The 27,177-nt window shown below is 45.4% G+C and overlaps 1 protein-coding gene across 1 annotated transcript; it reads left to right on the forward strand.

Moving 5' to 3' along the window:
- The first annotated feature begins 22,418 nt into the window (after positions 1-22,418).
- LOC120920450 (protein ANTAGONIST OF LIKE HETEROCHROMATIN PROTEIN 1-like) lies at positions 22,419-26,426 on the forward strand. Its single transcript, XM_040332558.1, has 3 exons — positions 22,419-22,537; positions 24,119-24,220; positions 25,450-26,426. Exons 1-3 carry the CDS (start codon positions 22,524-22,526, stop codon positions 26,324-26,326), a joined length of 993 nt encoding a protein of 330 aa, XP_040188492.1. The 5' UTR covers positions 22,419-22,523; the 3' UTR covers positions 26,327-26,426.
- Positions 26,427-27,177: the final 751 nt, after the last annotated feature.

Raw genomic sequence — 27,177 nt, forward strand, 5'->3', positions numbered from 1 at the left:
GCTGGTCCTAACCAGATCCGCTCTGGATATCAGCGGTCGGCGGTTGAGCCGGGTTCTGATTATATCAAAGGGCCTTGTGATGGGCTCAGCTGTTTGAAGCCACAACGAGAGTGAAACCTGAGTGGCCCGAGCCAGCTGAAGCAACACAAGCTCATGACAAGAGAGCATAGCACACGGAGCGAGCCCGGGCAGATGTCCCCTGTGACTGGGGCTCATAACATTCGACACAAATATGATTCGGTTATAAAGCTGGCTGCTTAGGATGGCCATTGATCTGGGCCCAGGAAAAACATAACCTAAGAGTTCTCCAGAAGCTCTTTTCGGGCGCACTCATCACTTTTTGATGGAATTTGGGTGACCTCACTCCTTTCATCTAAATACCAGCTGCCGATGGCACCGGTTTAATGAACCACACAGAGGAAAAGGGGGGGGGGGGGACTCATTCTAAAATTGAAATTTTAATTCTGCAGAAACCTTTGTGTTATTATGAAAAAAAGTTGCTTGTTTATTTATAACTTTAAAAGGCCTATTATAGCCCCAAAAAATGTATTCTGGTAACTACACAGTGTTGCCAACCATCCGTATTTTTACGGACAGTTCGTAAAAACGGGCACTTTTTTTCTCCCCGTTCATAAATGTCTGTGGTTGCGGGAATGTGCCAGTAAAAATAGCCGTGATCGGTTCGGCTTGGAGGCAGGGGGTGATTGGAGGCAGTGGGTGATGGTGGCTGCGGTGGCACCGCAGAGGGGGATGGAGGAAGGGGGAGATTGGAGGCAGGGGGAGATTGGAGGCAGGGTGTGTTAGTGGCACCACAGAGGGAGATGGTGGCATGGCAGAGGGTTGGGGTATGCAGACAGGGGTTGTTGGTGGCACCGCAGAGGGGGATGGAGGCAGGGGACGATGGAGGCAGGGGGTGATTGGAGGCAGGGGGAGATTGTTGCACCGCAGAGGGGGGTGAAGGCAGGGGGTGTTGGTGGCAGAGGGGGATGGAGGCAGGGGGTGATTGGAGGCAGAGGGAAATTGGAGGCAGGGGGAGATTGGAGGCAGGGGGTGATTGGAGTCAGGGGGTGTTGGTGGCACCGCAGAGGGGGATGGTGGCACCGCAGAGGGTGGGAGATGGAGACAGGGGTTGTTGGTGGCACCGCTGAGGGGGATGGAGGCAGGGGGTGATTGGAGTCAGGGGGTGTTGGTGGCACCGCAGAGGGGGATGGTGGCACCGCAGAGGGTGGAAGATGGAGACAGGGGTTGTTGGTGGCACCGCTGAGGGGGATGGAGGCAGGGGACAATGGAGGCAGGGGGTCATTGGAGGCAGGGGGTGTTAGTGGCAGAGGGAGATTGTGGCACCGCAGAGGGGGGTGAAGGCAGGGTGGCAGAGGGGGATGGAGGCAGGGGGTGATGTGACTAAATAATTTGCCCTTATTATGTCGAAAATAACAAAAATATGTTTTTTTACCTTAATATCTACCTTAAATCACATTGCTATTTTCCTAGCGTACTTGTTTGTAGCCTAAATACTGAAATTTGCACCTAAAAATTTAATTTAGTAACTTTTGTTAAAAACGTGGCTGCGCCAGAAATTTTCAATCTGGTAGGTTGGCAACACTGTAACTATATGAGATTAATTCACACGTTATGATAGCATTCAGTATATAAATTCCTTTTTTCCTCTACTGGACTTCATTCATACATACTCCTCGTTTACCAACGTACCTGTTTAACAACGAGCGCTCGGACTTCTGACCAGCTCTCCCCACCCGAACGACGTGCTGTTTATGATTGTATTGTACAGTACAGATTTTCCTTTGTGTTCTGTACTTATGCAAATTTAAACAACATTATTGAGCTGGAGTTTTGTGTTTAGACCTTTTTTTCACAATACTGTACAGTAGTTAAGAATGCTTAAAATTAGGGCTGTGCAAATTAACTTTTAATTAATCGATTAATCTTAAATTTTTTTGATCGATCAAAATCTTTTTGATCGATTACAATTCTTTTGATTGGTACTCACCTCTCCGCCGGCTTCTGGGCCTTCAGGGAGTTCCCATTGGGCCCAACGACATAACTCCCAAGGGGGGGGCCATCATCTCCACTGGTGGAGATAAACTATAGGAAGGATGGCCTTCTGATGTTCACCTCAAGTTTGGCTTGAAGAAGATGACATTTTCACCTTAAATCAAGGGTCTGGGATCCTGGACTTAGGATCATAGGACGCCTTCAGGCGAAGTCCGGAAGTGACGAAACGCGTCAAAACATTACAACAAAACATGGGGTCCAGTAAGTGACACAACTCCTCAGGGGGACCATCATCTTCTCTGCTGGTGGAGCTAAACTCTGGGAAAGATGGTCTCCTGGTGTTCACCTCAAGTTTGGCTTGAAGAAGATGACATTTTCACCTTAAATCAAGGGTCTGGGATCCTGGACTTAGGATCATAGGACGCCTTCAGACGAAGTACGGAAGTGACGAAACGCGTCAAAACATTACAACAAAACATGGGGTCCAATAAGTGACACAACTCCATAGGGGGACCATCATCTTCTCTGCTGGTGGAGATAAATTCTGGGAAGGATGGTCTCCTGGTGTTCACCTCAAGTTTGGCTTGAAGGAGATGTCAGCTTCGCCTTTAAACAAGGGACTGTGATCCTGGACTTAGGACCACGGGAGCCTAAAATCAGAAGATGATTGTTAGCTTCAGGGCCGATCCTAGGGTCACAGACGCCTGGGTACAGAAATATTTCTGGCGCCCCCACATGGGCACGGTCATCTTTACCACCGCCCCATTACAAATGTTTCTATAGCAAGGATTCAAACACAGAGATGCTCCCCTAACACGGACAGGGAGAACACGTCAGGCACGGACCACCCCCCAGCGACGCAACTGCACAGCTGGTCTCTCTCCACACAGAGACAGCCGCTGCTTCGCTCTCCTCCTCTGACAGGAGGAGGGAGGGGGGACGGGCTTAGCCAGGAAACACAGTGGCGGTGGCGGTGACCGGCGGAGAGAGCCGCCTCTGGACAAGGACAAGGAGAGGAGGAGGAGGGAGGGGAGCACTCTGGCGCTTCAGTGCCCCCACCTCTGTGGCACCTGGGTGCAGGGCCGGATTCCAGACAAGGCCAACAAGACCAGGCCTCGGGGCGGCAGTGGGTGCAGGGGCGGCACTGTGGCTGAGAGGAGAGGACACTTTCACTTTCATTTCCGGAGTTCCCCCCTGTCATGTCACGAATGGTGAGAGGAGAGAAAACAGAGGGAAGAGGAGCAAACCCCTCCCCCCTCCTTCTTCGTGTGTTGCCGAAAAAGTCCCCCGACAGATAATGTCCCCCCTGTACTGCGCAGGCGGGGGGCGGCATTGAAGGACCCGGCCTTGGGGCGGCAAAGGGAATAAATCCGGGCCTGCCTGGGTGCACTGCACCCCACGCACCTGCCTAGGATCAGTCCTGGTTAGCTTTACTGCCAAATTGTACAACTAACTCCAAATGCAAAGAAGGAGGCAGGAATTCTGATGGTTCCTTACTGAACCTTCTGCTCAGCTTCTCAGGGGGATTCAGCTATATGATGGCAATGACAAGCAAATAATAACCAACAGTCCCAAACCCACCTTATTACCGGCATTCACCGGACTCTTTATTGCTCTCCGTACAAATCAGCGATTTCATTAGGAACTCCAAACGATTGTAACAAATATCTTCCGCATAAGCGACGGTGCCGGCCACCCAAACCGTTACGAAAGGAGGACAATCAATATTTTTTAAATTGAACAGATCAATCTCTCCTCCTATGCTGGGAGGAAATATTGAGTTTCATTTGATACGGCGCCAAGCGGAGCTCTGTTCTGTAAAGCAGCGCCAAGCACGGATCTGTCCGCGCCTCCTCAGTCCGAAACTTTTCCAGAACCTCTTATAATGTGCGAGGAATCTGTTCATTTTGTTTATATGACGCTAAAAATATTTTCACAGGCTAGTGAAAGTTTATTGAAGTTCCATGTCGAGGAAGATGTGTAAAACAAATGGGTACACTTCAACTTTTATAGTGTAGAGGCTGGAAAGATTAATAAAAAATAAAATCAAGCTGCGCTTTAAAATGCCGCATTGACTTCAGAGAGGAAGGAAAAGTCTTAAACTTGCTACACGGATTTCTTACCATTTTTTTCTTTGGTTGGAGTTAATTGAGTTCTCTGGCCAGAATCACCGTAGAAAAAAAATCTACCGAGTGCATTTTTATTCAAAATTCGTTTTTTGTTTTTAGCACTGATGCATATTTCTTAGTCTTGGATATGTAGTTAAACAACAACGTCAGATACAGTTGACACATTTCGAGCATAAGCCTTCGCCTTCTTCAGGGCTTAGATACCGTATTTATCGGCGTATACCGCACATTTTTTGCCCTGAAAATCAGGGCAAAATCGTGGGTGCGCGGTATACACCGATACCCGCTTTCCCGCGCCGAGTTTGAATACTGCGCCGACATATACAGAGCGCAGTACACTCGTGTATTGTCTGGCAGTCTCGGCTCCTCCCGCGCTGACGTCCTGTACGTACAGGACATCAGCGCGAGAGTAGCCGAGCATTGCCGACAATACACGAGTGTACTGCGCTCTGTATATGTCGGCGCAGTATTCAAACTCGGCGCGGGAAACGAGCGGGGAGGACGTGAGGACGCCGCAGAAGGACGCCGGACCCGACAAAGAGGACACCCGAAGCCGCAGACGGACGCTGGACCCGACAAGGCCGCCGATGGACGCCACGCAAGACACCAAAACTGCAAGTACAAAAAAACTTTTTTCCACAGGAATTCGGGGCAACTTTAGGGGGTGCACGCTATACGAGGGAGCCGCCGTTGTCCCGCGATCGGTCACAGGAGCTGAAGAACGGGGAGAGGTGTGTGTAAACACACCTTCCCCGTTCTTCACAGTGGCACTGTCTTTGATCGTCTGTTCCCTGATATAGGGAAAGACGATCAGTGACGTCGACACGTCCAGCCCCGCCCCCCTACAGTTAGAAACACATATAAGGTCACACTTAACCCCTACAGTGCCCCCTAGTGGTTAACTCCTAAACTGCAATTGTCATTTTCACAGTAATCAGTGCATTTTTATAGCACTTTTTGCTGTGAAAATGACCATGGTCCCAAAAATTTGTCAAAATTGTCCGATGTGTCCGCCATAATGTCGCAGTCACGAAAAAAAACCGCTGATCGCCGCCATTAGTAGTGAAAAAAAAATATTAATAAAAATGCCATAAAACTATTCCCTATTTTGTAAACGCTATAAATTTTGCGCAAACCAAGCGTTAATCGCTTATTGAGATTTTTATTTTACCAAAAATATGTAGAAGAATACGTATCGGCCTAAACTGAGGAAAAAAATGTTTTTTTATATCTTTTTTAGGGATATTTATTATAGCAAAAAGTTAAAAATATTGGGGCAGATTCAGATAGATCTGCGGGATTTACCTGGTTTACGATCCGCCGGTGCAATTTAGCGAGGCAAGTGCATGATTCATAAAGCACTTACCTCGCAAACTGCACCGTCGGATCCTAACTCCCCCCGGCGGAATGCAAATTCCGCTGCTAGGGGGAGTGTACAATTTAAATCAGGCGCGTTCCCGCGCCGATTTAACTGCGCATGCGCCGGGGCGAAAAAGCCCAGTGTGCATGCTCCAAATGACGTCGCTACGACGTCATTGTTTGCGGCGGGTACGTCGTTTGCGGCCATCGGTATTCCCGATCGCGGTACGCAAACGACGTAGAAAATTAAAAAATCGGCGCGGGAACGTCGGCCATACTTAACATTAGCTACCCCTCATAGAAGCAGGGGTAGCTATCCGCCGGAAAAACCCGAACGCAAACGACGTAGAAAACGAGCGACGGGCGGGCGTACGGACGTGAATCGGCGGTTTTCCTCATTTGCATATGCGACGGGTAAAAAATCGCGACGACACCTAGCGGCCGGCGGGAGATTGCAGCCTAAGATCCGACGGTGTAAGTCACTTACACCAGTCGGATCTAAGGGAGATCTATGCGGAACTGATTCTTATGAATCAGTCGCATAGCTCCGACGGTGGGATCTCACAGATCCGACCGTCGGGTCTCACAGATACGACGGCGGATCAGGAGATCCGCCGGCGTATCTCTATCTGAATCTGCCCCATTGTTTTTTTTTTTAATTGTCGCTCTATTTTTGTTTATAGCGCAAAAAATAAAAATACCACCAAAAGAAAGCTCTATTTGTGGGGAAAAAATGATAAAAATATAATTTGGGTACAGTGTTGTATGACCGCGCAATTGTCATTCAAAAGGCGTCAGCGCTGAAAGCTGAAAATTGATCTGGGCAGGAAGGGGGTTTAAGTGCCCAGTAAGGAAGCGGTTAATACATACATACTGTGTATATATATATATATATATATATATATATATATATATATATATATATATATATATATATATCGTTCGTTCATGTATGAGCAAAAATCCTGGGCCAGATTCATAAAGAATTGCGGCGGCGTAACGTATCCCCTTTACGTTACTCCGCCGCAAGTTTACATCGTAAGTACTTGCGTGTAAACTTGCGGCGGCGTAGCGTAAAGCCGTCCGGAGCAAGCCCGCCTTATTCAAATGGGGCGTGTACCATTTAAATTAGGCACATTCCCGCGCCGGACGTACTGCGCATGCTCCGCTTTGAAATTTCCCACCGTGTTTTGCACGAAATGACGTCGCCCCGACGTAATTTTTTGGAACGGCGACGTGCGTAACGTACTTTCGCATTCCCGGACGACTTACGCAAAAAAAAAAAAATATTGAAATTCGACGCGGGAACGATGGCCATACTTTAACATGGGCTGTCTATTGTTACACCACCTAAATAGCAGCCGTAACTTTGCGATGCGAAAAGCCGACTAGCGACGACGTAAGAGAATGCGACGAATGCGCGTACATTCGTGGATCGCCGTAAACAGCTAATTAGCATACCCAACGCGGAAAACGATGCGATCTCCACCCAGCGGCCGCCGAAGTATTGCATCTTAAGATCCGAAGGCGTACGCCTGTCGGATCTTAGCCAAATGCCATTGTGTCTTGTTTGTGAATTACAAATAAAGATACGACGCGGCAAATTTGAAATTACGCAGATACTCCGGCGTACTTTTTCTGTGAATCTGGCCCCCTGTTTTTTTATTTTTTACATTGCACATAATTTAATAGAACACATTTTAAACCATTTTTTTAATGTTTAAAAAAAAAAATATGAAAATGAAGAATAAATAGCACAGTGGCTCCAACAAACTGGCTGTAAGTGGCAACACATGTTAAACTGCTCCTCACCCCCCCAACCCACCTGTGTGCCCCCGTCTCTGGAGGAAAGATCTGTTTATTGCCCCTTTTAATGTGCAGGACGTGTGTTCTGATGGAACAATAAGCCTGGAACAGCTGCATATAAAGCCGACATCAGAGGAGGCAGAGAAATGTGACGGATTTGTGGCTGACATAATGTTGGGTTGGTAGGGGGCTCCACCTATCACAGGTGTCCGGAGGGGTGATAGAAGTCCGGGCCCCGAACACCGAGCCCCGAACACCGGGCCCCAAACACCGGGCCCCGAACACCGGGCCCCGAACACAGAGCCCCGAACACCGGGCCCCGAACACAGAGCCCCGAACACCGGGCCCCAAACACCGGGCCCCGAACACCGGGCCCCGAACACAGAGCCCCGAACACCGGGCCCCGAACACCGGGCCCCGAACACCGAGCCCCGAACACCAAGCCCCGAACACCGGGCCCCGAACACCGAGCCCCGAACACCGAGCCCCGAACACCGAGCCCCGAACACCGAGCCCCGAACACCGAGCCCCGAACACCGAGTCCTGAACACCGAGCCCCGAACACCGAGCCCCGAACACCGAGTCCTGAACACCGAGCCCCGAACACCGAGCCCCGAACACCGAGTCCTGAACACCGAGCTCCGAACACCGAACCCCGAACACCGAGCCCCGAACACCGAGCCCCGAACCCCCGAGCCCAGCTGCCACCTGACCAGTCTCATGTGTGACTACAGAGAGAAAATCTATGGCAGAAAATGTTCTATATCACCTTTCCGGGTATCTCAGAATATTCTACTGACAAAAAATCCATTTACATTTACAGTGCTGTTTTTTATCTACAGTATCTATCTATCTATCTATCTATCTATCTATCTATCTATCTATCTATCTATCTATCTACCTCTCTCTTTGTATGTCTGTCTGTTTATCTATCTACTGTATCTTTCTCTTTCTCTATCTATCTATCTATCTATCTATCTATCTATCTATCTATCTATCTACTGGATCTATCTATCTCTCTGTCTGTCTATCTATATACCTATCTCTCTCTCTCTATCTTTCTATCTCTATCTATCTTTCTATCTCTATCTATCTATCTATCTATCTATCTATCTATCTATCTATCTATCTGTCTGTCTGTCTATCTATCTACTGTATCTCTCTCTTTCTCTCTGTCTGTCTATCTATCTATCTATCTATCTATCTATCTATCTATCTATCTATATATATCTATGTATCTCTCTCTGTCTGGATGTCTGTCTATCTATCTATCTATCTATCTATCTATCTATCTTTGTCTGTCTATCTATATCTACTGTACCCATCTCTCTCTCTCTGTCTGTCTATCTGTGTGTCTCTCTCTATTCCCCCTCTCTATCTATATACCTATCTCTCTCTCTCTCTCTGTCTATCTATATGTCTGTCTTTCTATCTATCTATCTATCTATCTATCTATCTATCTATCTCTCTCTGTCTGTCTATCTTTCTATATTTCTGTCTATCTATCTATCTATCTATCTATCTATCTATCTATCTATCTATCTATCTATCTCTCTCTCTGTATGTATGTCCGTCTATCTATCTGCTGTATATCTATCTATCTATCTATCTATCTATCTATCTATCTATCTATCTATCTATCTATCTATCTCTTTGTCTATCTGTCTATCTATATACCTATCTCTCTCTCTCTCTCTCTCTCTCTCTCTCTCTCTCTCTCTCTCTCTATCTATCTCTCTATCTATCTGTATGTCTGTCCATCTATCTATCTACCTCTCTCTCTCTGTCTATCTATCTATCTATCTATCTATCTATCTATCTATCTATCTATCTATCTATCTATCTATATGTCTGTCTGTCTTTCTATCTATCTACCTATCTTTCTCTATCTATCTATCTATCTATCTATCTATCTATCTATCTATCTATCTATCTATCTATCTATCGTCACACCATAACTGCCAGAGAGCCCCATGCCCCCTCTAGGCTACACATTGTAAACCAGATCAGTAGCATTTTTACATATAAAGAGCGAATCTTCCGGTAGAGATCTTCTGTATCTTTACAATGACAGTCAGTAGAAAGAATAAAGAAATGATAAAATCCTCACACACATTGAACGGATTATATGCGGTGAGTTGATGTCATTCTCACGTGAATATATCTGTATAAAAAATAACTGCAGATTTTCTATGAGTAGAACACAAACATTTGAGACCCACAAGGTTTGCCAGCGCCGCGGCTCGGCTCGCTGCTGATGAACGGTCGGTTGATGGGACACGATCCTCCTAACCTTTGTCACGCAGCCAATGGCGATGATATCTGGTGTTATTTTGGACACATGAAAGATCCATGCCGCCCAACTGACAGATAAATGGGGGCAATGCCGGAATAATGGCCGCATAAAGGCCACCCAGACCACCACTCACGCAATAAGCGACTGGTTTGCGCAAAAGTTATAGCGCCTACAAAATGGGGAACAGAATTATGTTTTTTTTTTTTTTTTACTAGTAATGGCGGCGATCTGCGATTTTTATTGGGACTGCGATATTGCGGCGGACGTATCGGACACTTTTGAAACAAATTTGAGACCATTCACATTTATACAGCGATCAGTGCTATAAAAATGCACTAATTACTGTATAAATGTGACTGGCAGGGAAGGGGTTAACACTAGGGGGTGAGGAAGGGGTTAAATGTGTATCCTGGGTGTGTTCTAACTGTGTGGGGGGAGGGGACTGACTGGGGGAGGTGACCGATGCTGTGTCCCTATGTACAAGAGACACAGATCGGTCTCCTCTCCTCTGACAGCACATGGAGCTCTGTGTTTACACCCCATCATTACACACAGAGCTCCACGTCCCTGCTGTGTTCCCGACGATTGCGTGTACCCGGCGGACATCGCGGCCGCCAGGTACACGCATCGACTCTTCAGCGATGTGCCGGGACAGTGTTTACCCACTGCGCGCCCCCCAGGGCAGCGCGCGGGTAATGCACTTTAAATGACGTCCAAAGACGTCCACTTGGCAACTGAGAGCCGCGCTGTTGACGTCTTTTGTCTATAGCGCGGGTCTCAAGTGGTTAAATGAAACCGTGCTCAGTGTCTCATCATGAAATGAAAAAACTTTGGATTGTGCCCCCGACCGATAAATAAAGTGAAAGACCCTACCAGGGGCTGATGCAGGGATTTTTGACACTCTAGGCGAAACCAAATTTTGGTGCCCCCCCCTTGGCTCCACCCCTGACTCCACCCCCTCCGTCCTGCCCATGTATACCCCACCTTTTTAATGAAGAGTCCATCAAATGCAGCCCCACCAGCGCCCATCAAATGCAGCCCCACCAGCGCCCATCAAATGCAGCCCCACCAGCGCCCATCAAATGCAGCCCCACCAGCGCCCATCAAATGCAGCCTCACCAGCACCCATCAATGCAGCCTACCAATGCCCATCAATGCAGCCTCACCAGTGCCCATCAATGCAGCCTCACCAGTGCCCATCAATGCAGCCCCACCAGCGCCCATCAAATGCAGCCTCACCAGTGCCTGTCAAATGCAGCCTCACCAGCGCATACTCAGAAGCAATTCATGAGACAGGAGCGTTCGTAATGGAGTAAGCACATTCATCGCGCTGTAACAGACTGAAAAGCGTGAATCGTCTTTTACTAACACGGAATCGGCAAAAGCAGCCCAAAGGGTGGCGCCATCCGCATGGAACTTCCCCTTTATAGTGCAGCCGTACGTGTTGTACGTCACCGCGCTTTGCTAGAGCATTTTTTTTTTTAACGATCGTGTGCAGGCAACGCAGTTTTAATGATCGGGTTGGAAAAAAATGTCGTTTTTTCTAGAGTCTGAAAAACTTTGTTTTTTTACAAGCCGGAAAATGATCGTGTGTACGCGGCTTCAGGAGTGCTAAATGTCAGCTTAGAATACCAAACACGATAACATCAATAGTTGCATTATTTCTTTAGCTTTATTTCTTTAGCTTTATTTTATTTTTTTACTCTCCCTTAAATAGAGCTGTATATCTTGAAATTGAAGAAGTGCCCTGGATAAGCTATGAAACATCTTCAACGTTACAGTACAAGTCCAGTTGAGCGCGACCAACTTATACCCACTAGACCATGACCTGGATAATCGTTGACTTTGGCTATACGGCTATGACTAAGCACAAGACGTGCGAAACATGCTAACCTTCCCGTTCATCCCTGTGACTGCGTCTGTCTGCATTACAAAAGAAGACGTTTTTATTTGTATTCCATCGCGGTGTGCGGCTGCCTATTCCAAGTTTCCTTGTTTGTCACGCTGGCGAGTTGGGCCAGCACCTGTGAGGTCACTTGCTGTGGGATCTCCTTAGCTCACCTGTAGCGGTGATTTCTCCTGCGCCTCCCTGTCTTGGCAATACCATTGACCATCAGCATCTTTTGATATTTTGGGTGTTTGTAGGCCATTGATTTGGTACAGCACATGAGATGTATCTAACACCTTCCCTAGCGAGTCATTGAAAAATGACGTCGGCGGGAACCCTTCCTCCTTCAGAGTGGACGTCATATGACGTCCTTGCATTCCGGGGCAGCTAGGGGGCACTATTAGAATTTAACAATCGTTTAACACGTTCCCTACCGAGTCATTGTATAATGACGTCGACGGGAACCCTCCCTCCCTCAGAGTGGACGTCATATGGCGTCCTTGCATTCTCGGGCAGCTAGGGGGCACTATTAGAATTTGAATTTAACAATTGTTTAACACGTTCCCTACCGAGTAATTGTAAAATGACGTGGGCGGGAACCCTCCCTCCCTCAGAGTGGACGTCATATGATGTCCTTGCATTCTCGGGCAGCTAGGGGGCACTATTAGAATTTAACAATCGTTTAACACGTTCCATACCGAGTCATTGTAAAATGACATCGGCGGGAACCCTCCCTCCCTCAGAGTGGACGTCATATGACGTCCTTGCTTTCCCGGGCAGCTAGGGGGCACTATTAGAATTTGAATTTAACAATCGTTTAACACGTTCCCTACCGAGTCATTGTAAAATGACGTCGGCGGGAACCCTTCCTCCTTCAGAGTGGGCGTCATATGACGTCCTTGCATTTTCGGGCGGCTAGGGGGCGCCGCATTGCTCGGGACCCGGTGCGTGTGCCCAGCGGCCGCGATGTCTGCCGGTCACCCGCGATTGCCCACAATCACGGCAGGACCACACTGGTGTTTTATGGTGTATTGTATTCATTTGCATAATTTATTATTTCACATATATTTATATTTCACTGTGTTTATTAAGAGGTTGATTAGAGCGCACTATTGCATATCTTCTATATTTTCATCACGGTGTCAGAACACTTTTCTAATGGGTGCAGCTTTTATCATTTATTCATCTTTTAATAATATCATAATTTAATATTCATATCAGCGCTTTAGTAAAATACCCATCACGGAAAAGAATGTACTCTACGGATGGAAATCTTCAACATTACAGTACAAGTCCAGTATGAGAGTGACCAACTATTACTGGCTAGTCCAGGGGTCTCCAAACTTTTCAAACAAAGGGCCACTTTATTGTCCTTCAGACCTTAGGAGGACCGGATTGTGGCCAGCGGTGGCAGAAAATGTCCCGGGCCCAGCACCGGTGAGAATAAATGTGTCCTCCGGGTTGGTGGTCAGTAGGAGGAGGAGTAGGGCCCCTAGTAGTAGGAGGAATAGTATCCCATCATTGATAGCAATAGAATAAATAGTGCCCCCTTGTTGGTGTCAGTGGAAGGAATAGTGCCTCATATCAGTTGGAGGTATAGTGCCCCAAGGGCCGCATAAAGGCTAGTAAAGGGCCACATCTGGCCCTCGGGCCGCAGTTTGGAGACCCCTGGGCTAGACCATGACCTGGATGGTAGTTGACTTTGGCTATACTGTTGACTCTGACTTTCTATTGATATTGTGGGTGTTTGTAAGCCTTTGATTTGGTACAGCACATGAGTTGTATCCTATGAATGAAACCAAGAAGAACATGCTGCAAGGGTGGGAAATCCTGGATATGTGAGGAATGCTAAATGGCAGATTAGAATACCATTGGCTGTAGTGGTAAGAAGGAGTGATTTTCTTTTGCATTAAAAAACACGATAATCTCAATATTCGCTTTAATTCTTCAGCTTCATTTTTTTTTTGTCTCCATTAAACAGAAATTGTATATCTTGAAACAGAAGAAGTGGCTTGGATAAGCCGAGAAATGTTTTCAACCTTATACTACCAGTCCTGTTGAATGAGACTGACTACTGCTAGCTATATCATGACCTTGATAAATTAGAACCTTCACAGTTGTTTTTTTATGGTTGACTTTGGCTATAGCGAAATTTTATTTTAAGATTTTTGGGGTTTGTGGACCAATGCTTTGGTATAGCAAGTGAGTTGCGCCCGATGAACAGGGCCGCCATCAGGAATTATGGGGCCCCTTACACAGTTTCAGGCATGGGCCCCCTGGAGCAGAGAACCGGGGGGAGGGTGCTGCCCCGCCTGAAATTGAGAAAGGGGGTTGCCGCCACTGATAGAGAAAATTGAGAAGCAGGGGGGGGGGGTTTAAAAAAAAAAAAAAAAAAAAATGATATATATATATAAAATAAATTACAAAGAAAGGGGGGGTTGCCATCCGGGCCCCTGGGAGCTCTGGGCCCTTTAATAAAAATTTTAAAAATAAACCTCTGGGCCCTTTGATAATAAAAAAATATATATATATATATATACCAGTACCAGTCCAGTTAAATGTGACCAACTAATACTAGCTGGACCATGACCCAAGTGATAGTTGACTTTGGCTATACTGTTGACTCTGACATTCTTTTGATATTGTGGGTGTTTGTAGGCTTCAGTGGCGGTGCGTCCATAGTGGGCGCAGGAGCGCCGCCCCCTCTCTCCTCCACCCACTCACTCAACAATACATAGATTCATGCTTTGCCCTAATCGTCTTCCAAAAGTGTTAACCTGATTAACACTGACACACGTCTCAGCCAATCAGGTTCACCGGGTCTGGTTACCGGTCACCTTATTGACTAAAGCGACATCGAGGATGGGAGAAGACATCGAGGGATCGTGGAGGAGGATGGCTGACCCGAGAAAGGTAAATGCTGGGCGGGGGGGCAAACTGGCGGTATTTTGGGGCAATCTGGCGGCATTTTACAGGGGGCAAACTGGCAGCATTTTATGGGGCAAACTGGTGGCATTTTACGGGACAAACTGGTGGCATTTCAATGGGGCAAACTGGCGTCAATGATGATGGGCACAGTGGCGACAATTGATGGCACAGTGACGACAATTGATGGCACAGTGGTGACAATTGATGGCACAGTGGCTGCGTTTGGCACAGTGGCTGCGTTTGATGGCACAGTGGCTGCGTTTGATGGCACAGTGGCGACAATTGATGGCACATCGGCGACAATTGATGGCACAGCGGCGACAATTGATGGCACAGTGGCTGCGTTTGATGGCACAGCGGTGACAATTGATGGCACAGTGGCTGCATTTGATGGCACAGTGGCTGCGTTTGATGGCACAGTGGCTGCGTTTGATGGAACAGTGGCGTCGATTGATGGCACAGTGGCGACAATTGATGACACAGTGGCAGGAATTGATGGCACAGTGGCAGGAATTGATGGCACAGTGGCTGCGATTGATGGCACAGTGGCTGCGTTTGATGGCACAGTGGCGACAATTGATGGCACAGTGGCGACAATTGATGGCACATCGGCGAAAATTGATGGCACAGTGGCTGCGTTTGATGGCACAGCGGTGACAATTGATGGCACAGTGGCTGCATTTGATGGCACAGTGGCTGCGTTTGATGGCACAGTGGCTGCGTTTGATGGAACAGTGGCGACGATTGATGGCACAGTGGCGACAATTGATGACACAGTGGCAGGAATTGATGGCACAGTGGCAGGAATTGATGGCACAGTGGCTGCGATTGATGGCACAGTGGCTGCGTTTGATGGCACAGTGGCGACAATTGATGGCACAGTGGCGACAATTGATGGCACATCGGCAACAATTGATGGCACAGCGGTGACAATTGATGGCACAGTGGCTGCGTTTGATGGCACAGCGGTGACAATTGATGGCACAGTGGCTGCATTTGATGGCACAGTGGCTGCGTTTGATGGCACAGTGGCTGCGTTTGATGGAACAGTGGCGACGATTGATGGCACAGTGGCGACAATTGATGACACAGTGGCAGGAATTGATGGCACAGTGGCAGGAATTGATGGCACAGTGGCTGCGTTTGATGGCACAGTGGCGACAATTGATGGGCACAGTGAGGTTGGAATTAATGTTTATTTTTTATTTTTTGTTTGTTTGCGCCCCCCCCAAAAAATCTTTAGCACCAGCCGCCACTGGTAGGCTTTGATTTGGTACAGCAAATGAGATGTATCCAATGAATGAAACCAAGAAGAACATGCTGCGAGAAGGTAAATCCTGGACATTTGTCGAATGCTAAATGGCAGATTTGAATACCATTAGCGGTAAGAAAACACGGTTTGATTTAGCATAACAAAACACGATAACCTCAATGACTGCTTTAATTCTCGACTTTTATTTCTTTACTTTCTCAAATAGAGCTGTGTATTTTGGACGGTTTTCTGGAAACTACTGAATGCCCTCCATTGGCCACTATTTGGAAATGCAGAAGAACTCATTAAGCATTTTGTCTTACAGTTTCCAAGGTAGCAAAAAATAAATAAGTTTGTTTTCCTGGAGAAAACTTTCTATTCATTAACACTGAGTACAGAAGACCAGTCGCGATTGTTAGCCGGGAGCCTGAAAGCTATTCTGACATTCCTAACGTAACCCAAAAAAAAACAGACTTTATTCGCTAAAACGCGACCTTATTCATTTTTAATTTATTTATTTATTTATTTATTCATTAAAAGTTTTGAAAGAGTTACATCTGTACAGCAAGACGGAAAGATTACAATGACATAAGACAGCGGATGCTGAGTGGTGTTTAAATTCGCAATTGCATAATATATCAGCTTTGGGCGCTGTTAACATTCTGTAAATGAACAATAGGAAAACGTTGCGCATCAAGAATGCCTAAGTGTACAGATAAAGAGAGAATGCAAAAGAGCTAGGGGGAAAAAAAAGAAAACGATTAGAGTAACAGAGAAATATGAAGGTAACCCATGCCCCAGCCCGAATGTGATATTCTAATGACACATGAACAATAACAGGTGCAGTATGAGAGCCAATGATTAGTCAAGCGCCATAATATCCAGAATGGGGGGAGGGGTTTGATAAATGGTCCAGCAGGATCATACATTAGGCCAGGGCTCGACAAATCTCGGTCGCCAGGGCGACCAGAAATAGCATCCTGGCGAGTGGGGTCTTGGCTGGGATGGTGGACATGGCCCAGTCCTCGTACTGCTCGTCACTGTCATTTTGGAATGCGATTACTGCTCCATCCCCGCTGACGCCGGTAAGAGAGCAGCGCGGCAGCCACTGTTTTTTTTTTTCTTTGTTCCATAGGACCGGCGCTCTGCGGACTAGGCCGAAGCCGCGGCCTCGCCTAAAACATCCCTCCCCCAAAAAATAAAAAATAAATACACCCTGCAAGACAGAGGTATAATGAGCTAGTATGCATAGCATACTGACCCACGCCTCCGTCTCTGTGCGGCTCAGCGACAGGAGGTGACGCGTGACGTAATTTCGCCCAACGTGCTACCCAGAAGCCTCTACGCGTTTCATAATTAGCATTGCATCATCAGGAAGAGCACTCTGCCGCTCTGCATTGCTGTTCGTGATTGTTCGGGAATCTCGCGTAAATAGCTAATTTGCATAGACGACGGGGAAAACAACGAGGCGACACCTAGCGGCGGGAAAAAAAATTGCATTTAAGATCTGACAGCGTAAGAGCCTTACACCTGTCAGATCTAATGGGTATCTATGCGTAACTGATTCTAAGAATCAGTCGCATAGATACGCCGGCCCAGATTAGGACTTACGACGGCGCAAATGGCGTTGCACCGTCGTAAGCCCTTTGAGAATCTGGGCCTTGGTTCTTAATAGCTAGATTCAGGTAGGAGAGCCTAACGTTAGGCAGGCGTAGCATATACGCTACGCCGCCGTAAGTTAGAGAGGCAAGTGCTGTATTCACAAAGCACTTGCGTCTTAAGTTACGGCGGTGTAGCGTTAATATGCCGGCCTAAGCCCTCCTAATTCAAATTGTGAAGAGGTGGGCGTGTTTTATGCTAATGAATCATGACCCGACGTGATTGACGTTTTTTACGAACGGCGCATGCGCCGTCCGTGGACATTTCCCAGTGCGCATTGCTCCAAATTACGCCGCAAAGACTTATTGGTTTTGACGTGAACGTAAATTAAGCCCAGCTCCATTCACGGACGACTTACGCAAACGACGCAAAAATTAGAAAATTCGACGCGGGTCCGACGTCCATACTTAACATTGGCTGCGCCATCTTTTTGGTGGAATATATTTAGGCCTAAAAACGGCTTATGTAAACGGCGACGGCCGGGCGTACATTCGTGAATAGGCGTATCTCGCTGATTTACATATTCTAGGCGTAAATCAGCGTACACGCCCCTAGCGGCCAGCGAAAATATACAGTTATTCTGGGTTATTCTGGGTAAAACTATCACCCCTAGCACCAAAGTCAAAAGTCTCGGAGTCATTTTCGATACCTACATGACAATGGATGCACAAATAGGGTCAGTAGTCAGCGGATCCCACCATCTGCTGCGCCTACTACGCAGACTCACGCCCTTTATCCCGAAAGAGGACATTGCAGTCGTGGTGGGAACAATCATCAATTCCAGACTCGACTACGCAAATGCCCTCTATCTCGGACTCCCCAAATACCAAATCACGCGTCTGCAAGTCGTTCAAAATACGGCCGCTCGACTAGTGACTGGGAAAAAACATGGGAATCAATCTCACCTTCATTGAGATCCCTTCATTGGTTGCCAGTAAAAGACAGAATCTCCTTCAAGGCGCTCTGCCTAATACATAAGTGTATTCAAGGCAACGCCCCCCAATATCTATGCGAAAAAATAAAAGCCCATAACCCCAATCGCATTCTGCGATCCACCAATCAAAACCTCCTCCAGATACCCAAGGCCAGATACAAGTCCAAAGGAGATCGAAGATTTGCAGTCCAGGGACCTCGCCTGTGGAATGCGCTACCAACCACCATCCGACTGGAGTCGGACCACTTGGCCTTCAGGAGAAAGATTAAAACCCATCTCTTCTGAGGTCAAGGGGTTCCTTACCCATGGAATGGATACAGCGCCCAGAGGCGATTCAGTTCGCATGTGTTGCGCTTTACAAGTCTCTCTCTCTCTCTCTCTCTCTTAAGATACGATGGCGTAGGAGACTTACGCCGGTCGTATCTTAGCAACATTTAAGCGTATGTCAGTTTGAGCATACGCTTAAATTTACGACGGCGCAGGTTCAGAGTTACGACGCCGTATGTACTGATACGCCAGCGTAACTCTCTCTGAATCTGCCTAATATTGTCTAAAAGGGGCAGTACTGGGAGGTGGGTAGGGGGCGGAGAAAAGGGGTGACCCGGAAAGGGGGAGTTCCTGCACCTATTGTCTGAGAAAAAAAGCACTGCACAGTACAAAGAATTTTCATCGCAGTCCCAAATCGAGATTTTAAGGTCTTCTAGATTTGGGACGGCTATGAAAATTCTTCGTACTTTGTATAATTTTGGTATCACATGAAGGAAGCATCTAACATTCACTTGAATATTCCTGTACACAATAGCCTCACAGGTTCTGTATAAGAGGAAAAGAGGCGATCGGCAAACTAATTCAATAAGGTAAAGAACAAAACTGCAAAGTGCTAAAAAAAAACTCTCACAGCCAATCAGAATTCACGCTGAGCGTATTGCAGTACATTAAAGTCTCAAGCACTTAGTATATCATCATCACTCTGCATTACTCCGAATGACTGTAAGTAATGGAAACAATAGGAACATCAATTTTGTGATTGCTTCATGCAACTGATATCCTTGTAGGTGATTGGTCGTGGTTTCCTATCATTTGCCTGTAGAACATTTGCAAATATCCTTTAGATGGTAAGGGTCTTTTGCGTTGTGGATTATATATAGACGCAGTCCAAAGTTACAAAAAGTTTTATCTATCCGTACAAAGGCGTTCAGCTAAAAGTCTGCATCCGCTAATGTGTTTCAACCCTAATGCTCGCTTTTATTACGGTTGAAACGCGTCGGCTGAGACAGGCTTTTAGCTGTATGCCTTTGCATGGATAAATACATTTTTTTTTGGACCTTGAACTGTGTGTGGGCTCATCTATATATACTCTGCAGATTAGGTTATGGATACTTTCCCAGCGCCAGAGTTTCCTCAGAGCAGAGGACTTTTCGTATATCAATTTTTGCGTTTAGGGGTTTTTAACCACTTGCTGCCCTGGCCTTTTCTGGCACTTTCTGTTTACATGTTTACATCAATATTTTTTGCCAGAAAATGATTTATAATACCCAAAAATTATATATTTTTTTTAGCAGAAACCCTAGGGACACACTTAACCCCTTCCTCGCCCCCAACTGGTTAACCGCTTCCCTGCCCGTGTCATTCACACAGTAATCAGTGCATTTTTATAGCACTGATCGCTGTAGAAATGACAATGGTCCCAAAATAGTGTCAAAAGTGTCCGAAGTGTCCGTTATAATGTCGCAGTCACGAAAAAAATCGCTGATCGCCACCATTAGTAGTAAAAAAAAAAAAAAAAAAAAAACTATCTCCTATTTTGTAAACACTATAAATTTTGCGCAAACCAACCGATAAACGCTTATTGCGATTTTTTTTTACCAAAAATATGTAGAAGAATACGTATCGGCCTAAACTGAGGAAAAAAACAATTTTTTTATATATTTTTGGGGGATATTTATTATAGCAAAAAGTAAAAAATAGTGCATTTTTTTCAAAATTGTCGCTCTATTTTTGTTTATAGCGCAAAAAATAAAAACCGCAGAGGCGATCAAATACCACCAAAAGAAAGCTCTATTTGTGGGGGAAAAAAGGACGCCAATTTTGTTTGGGAGCCACGTCGCACGACCGCGCAATTGTCAGTTGAAGCGACACAGTGCCGAATCGCGAAAAGGGGCCTGATCTTTTACCTGCATTTTGGTCCGGGGCTTAAGTGGTTAAAACATGGGGTGTGGCTGTACAATATACTCGAGTATAAGCCGAGTTTTTCAGCCCTTTTTTTAGGGATGAAAATACCCCCCTCGGCTTATACTCGAGTCAGTGTACCTTGGGCGTCCATTTTTTTTTTTAACTCGTGGCTTCCTCCTGGTCCCGGTCCGTTTCGTGATAGGCATTTGACACTGTGTTCAGCGTTCCACCAATCACGCATCTTCTCTTGTTCAAGGATGAAGGGACGTCTGTGATAGGCGGAACACTGAACACAGTGTCAAACACCTATCACAGAACGGGATGGGACCAGGAGGAAGCCGCAAGTTTTTAAAAATGGACGCCCGCAGCGCAGCCTGGTAAGAATTTCAGGTACACTACAATGGGCACAGTGAGGTTGTAATGGGCACGGTGAGGTAATAATGGGCACAGTGAGGATGGGCACAGTGAGGTTGCAATGGGCACAGTGAGGTAATGGGCACAGCGAGGTAATGGGCACAGTGAGGTTATAATGGGCACAGTGAGGATGGGCACAGTGAGGAGGTAATGGGCACAGTGAGGTAATGGGCAAAGTGAGGTTGCAATGGGCACAGTGAGGATGGGCACAGTGAGGTTGCAATGGGCACAGTGAGGTAGTGGGCACAGTGAGGTAGTGGGCACAGTGAGGTAATGGGCACAGTGATGTTGTAATGGGCACAGTGAGGGTGGGCACAGTGAGGTTGCAATGGGCACAGTAATGGGCACAGTGAGGTAATGGGCACAGTGAGGTTGCAATGGGAACAGTGAGGTTGTAATGGATACAGTGAGGTTGTAATGGGCACAGTGAAGTTGCAATGGGCACAGTGAGGTTGCAATGGGCACAGTGAGGTTGCAACGGGCACAGTGAGGTTGCAACGGGCAGAGTGAGGTTCCAATGTGCACAGTGAAGTTGTAATGGGCACAGTGAGGTAATGGGCACAGTGAGGTTGCAATGGGCACAGTGAGGATAGGCACAGTGAGGTTGCAATGGGCATAGTGAGGTTGGGCACAGTGAGGCGTGCAAATGGGCACAGTGAGGCGTACAAATGGGCACAGTGAGGCGGGCAAATGGGCATTGTTGGCCCTCTTTTCCGCTTACAGTAGCTGCTGCATTCTCACCCTAGGCTTATACGTTTTCCCATTTTTTTGGTGGTAAAATTAGATACCTCGGCTTATATTCGAGTATATACGGGTATTTATTTGCAAGATTGTATAACAGAAATTAGGAAAAACATGTTTTTTTTTTTCCAAAACATTCTTTGTTTGTTTTGCAAAAAAGAATAACTAACAGCGGTGATGAAATACCACCGAAATGCCCTATTTGTGTGAAAAAAAAAATGATAAAAATATCATTTGGGTGTCGCATGATCGCGCAATTGTCATTCAAAGTGTGACAGCGCTGAAAGCTGAAAATTGGCCTGGGCAGGAAGGGGGTGAAAGTGCCCGGTATTGAAGTGGTTAATGTAATCCATCCAATTCAATGAGGAATTTTGATTGCTTCTAGTTCTTTTCCAGGGACTGGAACGTGGGGGGGGGGGGGGAATCGGAATGTAATGTGTGTCCAAGTATTCTAATGGCGAATTTCCAATCCGAATTCCAAAGAGATAATAATAAAGACTTAGGCTGGTTTCACACTGAGGCGTTGAGAAAACGCGGTAAAACGCTATGGTTTTTTACCGCGATTTTACCGCGTTTTTACCGCGTTTTTACCGCGTTTGCGCTAATATTAGCGCTAACGCCCATGCGTTTTAATAGCGTTTTTACCGCGTTTTTACCGCGTTAGCGTCAGCTAATAGACATACCCCATTACATCACATCCTGTTTACTTCCTGGTTTATCGTCAAGGAAGAAGGACCTTGGAGAAGATGGAGTTTCATGAGCTGCTGTTGTTATTTGTACTACATGCTTGGGAACATTGTCTTAAACAACAGAGGTCCCAACGTCGCTTTTGGGTTCATCCCATCTATCAATTGCACTCAGATAGAGGTCAATTTTCACTACTCTATCATGACCTGAGAGAGCACCCTGAGAAATTTCGAAATTACACACGAATGACCATTGCGACGTAAGTATTTCCTAGTTTTATATTGACACTCCAAATGACAGTCCCGGCAGTCCCCCACCCCTCCTAGTCCTACCCGTCCATGCATGATACATCTACTCCACTCCTCCATGACTAAAAGTTCTAAACCCAACAAATCTCATTGCCCATTACATTTCCTAATCTTACCCCTCAAAGCATGCTAATCCCACTTCTCCATGCCCAATACAGCTAAACATTACCCTAATGTATTCCACTCCTCCATGCACTACACCACTAACCCTAACCCTAATCTCACTCCTCCATGCACTATACTCCTACCCCTAACCCTAATCTCACTCCTCCATGCACTATACCACTAACCCTAATCCCACTACTCCATGCACTATACCACTAACCCTAATCCCACTCCTCCATGCACTATACCACTAACCCTAATCCCACTCCTCCATGCACTATACCACTAACCCTAATCCCACTCCTCCATGCACTATATTCCTACCCCTAACCCTAATCTCACTCCTCCATGCACTATACCACTAACCCTAACCCTAATCTCACTCCTCCATGCACTATACCACTAACCCTAACCCTAATCTCACTCCTCCATGCACTATATTCCTACCCCTAACCCTAATCTCACTCCTCCATGCACTATACCACTAACCCTAACCCTAATCTCACTCCTCCATGCACTATATTCCTACCCCTAACCCTAATCTCACTCCTCCATGCACTATACCACTAACCCTAACCCTAATCTCACTCCTCCATGCACTATACCACTAACCCTAACCCTAATCTCACTCCTCCATGCACTATACCACTAACCCTAACCCTAATCTCACTCCTCCATGCACTATATTCCTACCCCTAACCCTAATCTCACTCCTCCATGCACTATACCACTAACCCTAACCCTAATCTCACTCCTCCATGCACTATATTCCTACCCCTAACCCTAATCTCACTCCTCCATGCACTATACCACTAACCCTAATCCTACTCCATGCACTATACCACTAACCCTAACCCTAATCTCACTCCTCCATGCACTATACCACTAACCCTAACCCTAATCTCACTCCTCCATGCACTATACCACTAACCCTAATCCTACTCCATGCACTATACCACTAACCCTAACCCTAATCTCACTCCTCCATGCACTATACCACTAACCCTAACCCTAATCTCACTCCTCCATGCACTATACCACTAACCCTAATCCTACTCCATGCACTATACCACTAACCCTAACCCTAATCTCACTCCTCCATGCACTATACCACTAACCCTAACCCTAATCTCACTCCTCCATGCACTATACCACTAACCCTAATCCTACTCCATGCACTATACCACTAACCCTAACCCTAATCTCACTCCTCCATGCACTATACCACTAACCCTAACCCTAATCTCACTCCTCCATGCACTATACCACTAACCCTAATCCTACTCCATGCACTATACCACTAACCCTAACCCTAATCTCACTCCTCCATGCACTATACTACTAACCCTAATCTCACTCCTATTTTTTATACTCTAATAAACCAATTTTGTGTTTTTTATAACAAAAATAGTAATTTTTTTCCAAAGGTTTGACTATCTTCTATATCTGCTAAGACCTGCGTTGTTGAGAGATGATACAAACTGTAGAGAAGCTATAACACCATGTGAACGTCTACTTATAACACTGAGGTATGGGTTTTCCTTTACAATCATTATATCATTCACGCAACATAAAAATAGAACAAAGCTTTCTCTGGCAAAATCAATGTATATAATTTTATTTTAAATAACAAATATACAACTTTTTTGGAATGGAATTTTATAATACAATATATTATTTAGAAAACGTTTCTCATATAATTCTTTAATAATGAACATTACACTTTTCAACTATCTTTTATGAACTAAACTGTTAACTTGGAGAATATCTCGCATGAACCATTAACATAGAAAGACCGGGCAATATTTATCAATATTGTAAACAAAATATTTCAATAACAAATCCAACAAAAATTTTAACCTAACCAAGGTCGTGGTAATAGGGGCGTGAGTTAATATCCTCCCTACTGCTGCCTGCCTGAGGAGTAGTGGGAGGAGGAGGAGGAGGGAGAGGAGGAGTATTATGATGTTCCATATGATAAGTATGGGGCATATCATAAGGGGCCGAATATCTGTTGTTGAATTGGGGATTTGCGATTGGTCTAAAGCCAGAACCCTCCCATTGGTTACTCGGCCTAAATGGCTGGCTTTGGTTCGGCATGGGATGGCTGTGTACAGCAGGAGCGCAATTACTTTTTATTTGATAATCTTTAATAATTTTTAATATATCGATCATTAGATCACACTGTAAATCTTTTCGAACTTCTGTGATGTGCGGAGCCAGGCTTTTTGTGAAGGATGTGATCTCATTATTCTCCGCTTTGTTGGTTTCGATCAGGTTTTTAACTACATCTATAAAATCTTGAGTGTCCCTCTTTTTATTATTTTTTGATCTCATGGTGTTTTTTCGTGGGGGCAATGGAGTCTCTCTGTCATCCAAATCCACATCCTCTTCAAATTGGTGATTTTCTTGTGAAGTAGACCCATGAGTTTGCGAAATTACCTCATCTTCACTATCACTGGTGAAATTGTTTTCAGTTCTTAAAATAAAAAAAATGTGATTAGAAAAATTTAAAAGAAAATCATATTTTCAAGGAAAATAAACTTTATTACTTATTATTTATTACTTACTGTCTCTCTTCCATCACTGGTTTTAAAAACTCTAGTTCTAAGTAGTGGCAATAAATTCGTCCTTTTTTGGATCCAGAACCACTTTTAGTCTGCTGTTGTTTTAATAATTCCCGCTTAAAGTTATCTCTTAAGGCCTTCCATCTTTTTTTCACGAGTTTCACTGAAATATAAAATGATATTTGTTTCAGATATCTTGCAACAGGAAATACCTACTCCTCACTGCAATACGAATTTCGCCTAGGGATTTCAACCATAAGTAAGATTGTGCAGGATACATGTGATGCAATCTGGAAGCTGAGAAGATCTTTTATGCCTACTCCAAATAAAGAAAAATGGGAAGATATTGCCAAGGCTTTTTGGAACAAGACAAACTTTCCGAACTGTTTAGGGGCTATTGATGGAAAACATATTAGACTAATAAAACCATGTCATAGCGGTAGCCAGTATTATAATTATAAGAAGTATTTTTCAGTTGTTTTAATGGCTGTGGTTGATGCAGATTATAAATTCATTTTTGTTGATATAGGATCATTTGGGAGCAATGCAGACTCTGCTGTCTTTCAACGTAGTACATTTGGGAAAAGGCTTGTTTCTAATGAGTTGGATTTACCTGATAATCGACCACTGCCAGGTACAGAGGGACCTAAAATGCCCTATGTATTTGTAGCAGACGATGCTTTTGCTATTCATGAACATCTCATGAAACCATTTTCTCAGAGAAATTTAGATAATCGAAAGAGGATCTTCAACTATAGACTGTGTAGAGCACGTAGACTTGTAGAATGTGCTTTTGGTATACTGGCCAACAAGTGGCAAATCTTTCTAAAACCAATTAACCTTAAAATAGAAAACGCATGTAAGGTAATCAAGGCTGCTTGTATTTTACATAATTTGGTAAGAGAGAGGGATGGAGTAAATTTTGAGGATACACTGTCACATAATATTGAACCTGCTGAGTTTCTGCATGTACGTGGACCTATGGTGGGATTCACTATTAGAGACGCTTTTGCAGACTACTTCATGAGTTCAGCTGGTGCACTCAGTTGGCAAGAAAACATGATCTAACTTTCATAATATTATACTGTACTGTTCTGGAAAATATTATCTTCATACTTTGAAATGACAGGAAGCAATATGCATAAATAAAATCATTGTTGAAACATTATTTTGATTCATTTCTATTAAATACAGTAAATCCAATTTAAAATTATGTAATTACTATGTGATGTAGGATATTTTGGAATAACGGTGTATGAGGTTTAGAAGTATAGTGCATGGAGGAGTGAGATTAGGGTTAGGGTTAGGAATATAGTGCATGGAGGAGTGAGATTAGGGTTAGGGTTAGTGGTATAGTGCATGGAGGAGTGAGATTAGGGTTAGAGGTAGGAATATAGTGCATGGAGGAGTGAGATTAGGGTTAGGGGTAGGAATATAGTGCATGGAGGAGTGAGATTAGGGTTAGGGTTAGTGGTATAGTGCATGGAGGAGTGAGATTAGGGTTAGAGGTAGGAATATAGTGCATGGAGGAGTGAGATTAGGGTTAGGGTTAGGAATATAGTGCATGGAGGAGTCAGATTAGGGTTAGGGTTAGTGGTATAGTGCATGGAGGAGTGAGATTAGGGTTAGGGGTAGGAATATAGTGCATGGAGGAGTGAGATTAGGGTTAGGGTTAGTGGTATAGTGCATGGAGGAGTGAGATTAGGGTTAGAGGTAGGAATATAGTGCATGGAGGAGTGAGATTAGGGTTAGAGGTAGGAATATAGTGCATGGAGGAGTGAGATTAGGGTTAGGGTTAGGAATATAGTGCATGGAGGAGTGAGATTAGGGTTAGGGTTAGTGGTATAGTGCATGGAGGAGTGAGATTAGGGTTAGTGGTATAGTGCATGGAGGAGTGGGATTAGGGTTAGTGGTATAGT

Source organism: Rana temporaria, chromosome 13 (assembly GCF_905171775.1).
Source record: "Rana temporaria chromosome 13, aRanTem1.1, whole genome shotgun sequence".
Taxonomy (NCBI): Eukaryota; Metazoa; Chordata; class Amphibia; order Anura; family Ranidae; genus Rana; species Rana temporaria.